This window comes from Suricata suricatta, chromosome 5 (genome assembly GCF_006229205.1).
Source record: "Suricata suricatta isolate VVHF042 chromosome 5, meerkat_22Aug2017_6uvM2_HiC, whole genome shotgun sequence".
Taxonomy (NCBI): Eukaryota; Metazoa; Chordata; class Mammalia; order Carnivora; family Herpestidae; genus Suricata; species Suricata suricatta.
Window position 1 is genome coordinate 155,469,889 of NC_043704.1, and position 4,398 is coordinate 155,474,286.

At 45.1% G+C, this 4,398-nt stretch overlaps 1 gene segment (V, D, J or C); it reads right to left on the reverse strand.

The window, feature by feature from the left end:
- Positions 1-2,539: 2,539 nt before the first annotated feature.
- On the reverse strand, positions 2,540-3,146 carry LOC115291333. The segment is given in 2 exon segments: positions 2,540-2,934; positions 3,038-3,146. Coding segments are annotated over 2 exon segments (441 nt in total).
- Positions 3,147-4,398: the final 1,252 nt, after the last annotated feature.

Here is a 4,398-nt window from a genome sequence, read left to right on the forward strand (position 1 = left end):
CAGGCAAAGCTAGTATCCTTATGATAGTTTTTAAAAATTCTGTTTGAGGCACATTACTTAAGTGTGTTTTGATAATATCCCTGGTAATGACTTTTTGTTGTTTTTCTTTTTGGATGAATTCCTCCAACATTGCAGATGTCTATGTCTCTGGCTTCTTCTGGGTTTTAGAAAATCCTGTTATGTTTTCGGCTTCTAGAGTAGTGACTTTATTAAGAAGAGTTCACATACTGTCCAGGGCCTGACACTTCAGGAGGCATTTCTTGTGTGTGCTGTGTGCACTGTACATAGTATATTGGCTGCACTGTCCCTCTGGTCAGTCCTCTGCAAAATTTCTCCTTGCCTCCAGTGAGGAGTGTTGGGACATTGTCCACAGTATTGTGAGTTTTAGCTAGGTGAGCTCTTTCTGCTTGTTAAAAGAGGCTAATTCTTATTTCCCCTAGAGCTGAAGCAATGGCTCACTACATGGTTCATAGACTTGGTGAGTGTGGGGGTTTATGCTGGTCTTTGGGGGAGGGGCACACTGCTGCTCTGCTTTCCAGGCAGCTTTCTAAGAAAGGAAGCACCTAAGGAAATCAGGTGGGGTGGGGGGGGAAGTCTTGATATTAAGGGCTCAGCTACCACTGGTTGGTGCTGTGCTGCTGGCTGAAGTCTGTGCATGCTGATTGGTGGGAGGAAATATTGGTAAGAGTCACCTTGGGAATCACCTGGGATGGCGACTGAGCGGCCATTTCTCTAAGGGCTGGAGGAGAACACCTTGCACAGAAGACCCCCACCCCTCACCTGCAGACCTGGAATGTCCTGCCCCATTTGGAATCAGCGAATCATGAAGCTCCAGTTTTTCCCCACCCCGACGAGGCAGGCAACCTATCCTGTCCGGCCTTGACCTTAAAATGCCCTTACTTGGTAATCTGCCCCCCAAGACCAAACCTCCTCACCCTTAAAACCCCACCCCACTCAAATCGGCTCAACTTCCCTCACTCAGTCTGGTACTCTAGTCACGAACCTCACCCGGGACTGCGGACTCCAAATAAATGCATTCTTGGCTCCATAACCTGGTTTCCCTCTTTCCTTTCATCTCTGCCTCCATCTATTAAATCTTACAGGTATCAAACCACTCTCTAGTTTTTGGAGATGGAGTTCCCATCCACCCCCATCACAGTACTCTTACGTTTTATCTGAGTGCTCTAGCGGGGTTTGAAGACTCCAAATTGTATGAATCAATATGATGCGGACCCCACTTATCCTCTGGAAAATGGTCCGGCTTGCTGTGGCTAGAGCTGGTTAATCCAGTAGGGCAGTTGCATAAACACCTGGGGGGTTGGAGGTCACAATGACAGACAAAAGAAAAAAAAAGAAAAAAAAAAAGCTTCCAGTTAGCTGCCCTCAGCAGGGGCTCCTATGCTAATAGACAGGGAAGTGCAAGGGGCCTGTCCGCTCTCCTGTCTCATGAGAGGCAGTGCCACTTCTCCCAAGTGCACTCCAAGAAGGGAACGGTCTCTTCCCATATCATCCAGGGGATCCTCAGACCACAGTACCTTCTATGGGCCTCTGTCCTCCTTCTCCACAGGAGCACTGATATGCCCAGCAGACCCCACCCAGTGATGGCATGGACTTCTACATCTTCAGTCTCTTAGCTCCATGTTTACAGAAGGTTGCCTGTCATGGTTAACTTTATATGTCAGCTTAACTGTATCAGGGGTACCTGGATTAACCATTGTTTCTGTGGATGTCTGTGATGTGTTTTTAGAAGAGCTGGCATTTCCATCCATGGCTTCTGTCTGCATGGGCATCACCCACTCCATTAAAGTTCTGAGTAGAATGCAATGCAGAGGGAGGAAGTGTTCCCTCATATTTACTCTCCATGTTCATGTTTGAGCAGTTGAGCTGGAACATTGGCCTCCTTCCGCACTTATTCTGAGGGTTACATCATCAAGTCCCATGTTCTCATACTAGACACTAGTTCAGAATGAGATGAGAATTGCACCACTGCTTTTCCTGGGTCTTCGGCTTGTGATAGTAGATCGTGGAGCTTCTCAACCTAGTTAATCATGTAAACCAATGTGCTTAGGGTTCTGTTCCTCAGGAACAGATGATTATTTCTTATTTAGACTAATTGAATAAATTGGAATTCATTTACAGTCCTGAGTAGCAAAGTGCCATGAAGGAAGTGTTAAGTTGTTGGATTGAGACAAGAGCTGGGTGAGGATGATGGGGACCTGTGGGATCCTGTGGTCCTGGTTGCATAGTCAGTGGATCTGGGACTCCTGTAAATGTTAAGTTGTTTTCCTTATCATATATGTATTCAATCATGTTTGGGATAGGAATAAACAAGTGCAAACAACTGTGGCTTTTGTGTATGTTAGTGTAGTTTTCCTATGACAACAAAGTTTCTATTACAGAGAGTGAATAGGTAAGCACTGAATCATGTGTCCAAAGAAGCTCCCTGGGGGAATCTGCTCTGTGGAAAGGAAGCCCCAAACCCTGACAGGAAACCTGCTGGTACTCCATCTGCACCTGCTCCAGGGAATACAAATCAGAACTATGTGGAGTGTGCACCCCCTGGTGGCGCGGAGTCCCTTCTACCTGGAGGTTTGTATCTGGGCTCACACTGACTTCCCCTCACTGTGTCTCTCGCACAGAAATACATGGCCGTGTCCTCAACTCTCAGGTTGTTCATCTGCAGAGAGAGCGTGTTCTTGGCGTTGTCTCTGGAGATGGTGAATCGGCCCTTCACGGAGTCCGCATAGCCTGTGCTACTTCCACTAGTACTAATATATGAGACCCACTCCAGCCCCTTCTCTGGAGCCTGGCGGACCCAGTGCATGTAGTAGCTTCCAAAGCTGAATCCAGAGGCTGCACAGGTGAGTCTCAGGGAGCCCCCAGGCTTCGCCAGGCCTCCCCCAGACTCCACCAGCTGCACCTCACACTGGACACCTGCAGACACAAGACATCCTGATCAGGAAACTGTCACACATGCACTGCTTCTCTCACTCATATCCACTCACAGACTCAGTGTCTCACATTCACCATGAATTACCTTTTAAAACAGAAACAAGGAAAACCCAGCCAAGCACAAACTCCATAGTGAGAGGTCTGTGTTCTGTCCTGATCACAGAATGGGGACTCCTGGGACTCCTGGGGCTGGGGCTCCTCTTCCAGCTGCAGGGTCCTGGCTGAGCTGGTTTAATCATCACAGAAAGGGCACTATTTGCATACCTTTGACTATATATCAAACTCCAAATGTAGATTTGATTCTTAAAAATGAACGAAAGGCTTTGGGAGGCACTGCTAGGTCAGATTGTGTAAATGGCGCTGTGATAGTATGAAGAATTCTAATCTGTGAACACAATTGTATTTGTAGACACACTTGTATTTTTCCTTTTCTTTCCGTAACATCGGTCATTTGCACTAACAAGAACTTTACATGGTTTTTGAAGATTAGTCCAAAATACTTTATTCTGTGTCATTGTAAATTGTATACTTTTGTTATTTCTATTTCATATATTATTATTCTGGTGTGTGGAATCACAGCTTTTTTGCTGTTTTCCTTCACTTTTTAAAAATATTTTATAATAAAAATATATTTTTTCCTTTTGGTTTATTGTCAAGTTGGTTTCCATGTAACACCCAGTGCTCATCCCCACAAGTTCCCTACCCCATGCCCATCATCCCCTTCACATCTCCCTTCTCCCATTAGCCCTCAGTTTGTTTTCAGTATTCACGAGTCTCTCATGCTATGCCTCCCTCCCTCTCTCCAACTATTTTTCCTCCTTCTTGTCCCTGATAGTCCTTCGCTAAGTTTCTCCTTTTACATTTATGAGTGAAAACATATTGTATCTGTTTTTCGCTGCCTGACTTATTTCACTTAGCATGATACCCTTGAGGTCTGTCCATATTGCTACAAATGGCCAGATTTTATTCTTCCTCATTGTCCTGTAGTATTCCGTTGTATATTTAACCCACATCTTCTTGATCCACTCATCAGTTGTTGGGCATTTAGCCTCTTTCCATAATTTGGCTATTGTTGAAAGTGCTGCTATGAACATTGGGGTCCATGTGCCCCTATGCATCAGCACTTCTGTATTCCTTGGGTAAACGCCTAGCAGTGCTATTGCTGGGTGATAGCGGAGTTCCACTGTTAATATTTTGAGAGACCTTAACACTGTTTTCCAGAGCAGCTGCACCAGTTTACATTCTCACCAACGGTGTAGGAGGGTGCCCATTTCTCCACATCCTCACCTGCGTCTATAGTCTCCAAATTTGTTCATTTAGCACGAGTGTGTCTCTCAAAGGCATTGTTTCCTTTTTGATATTTTGCATAGATGATCTGTCCATTGTTCTTTGTGGAATGTTAAAGTTATTATTATTAGTATAATTATTATTGTATTATTATCAGTA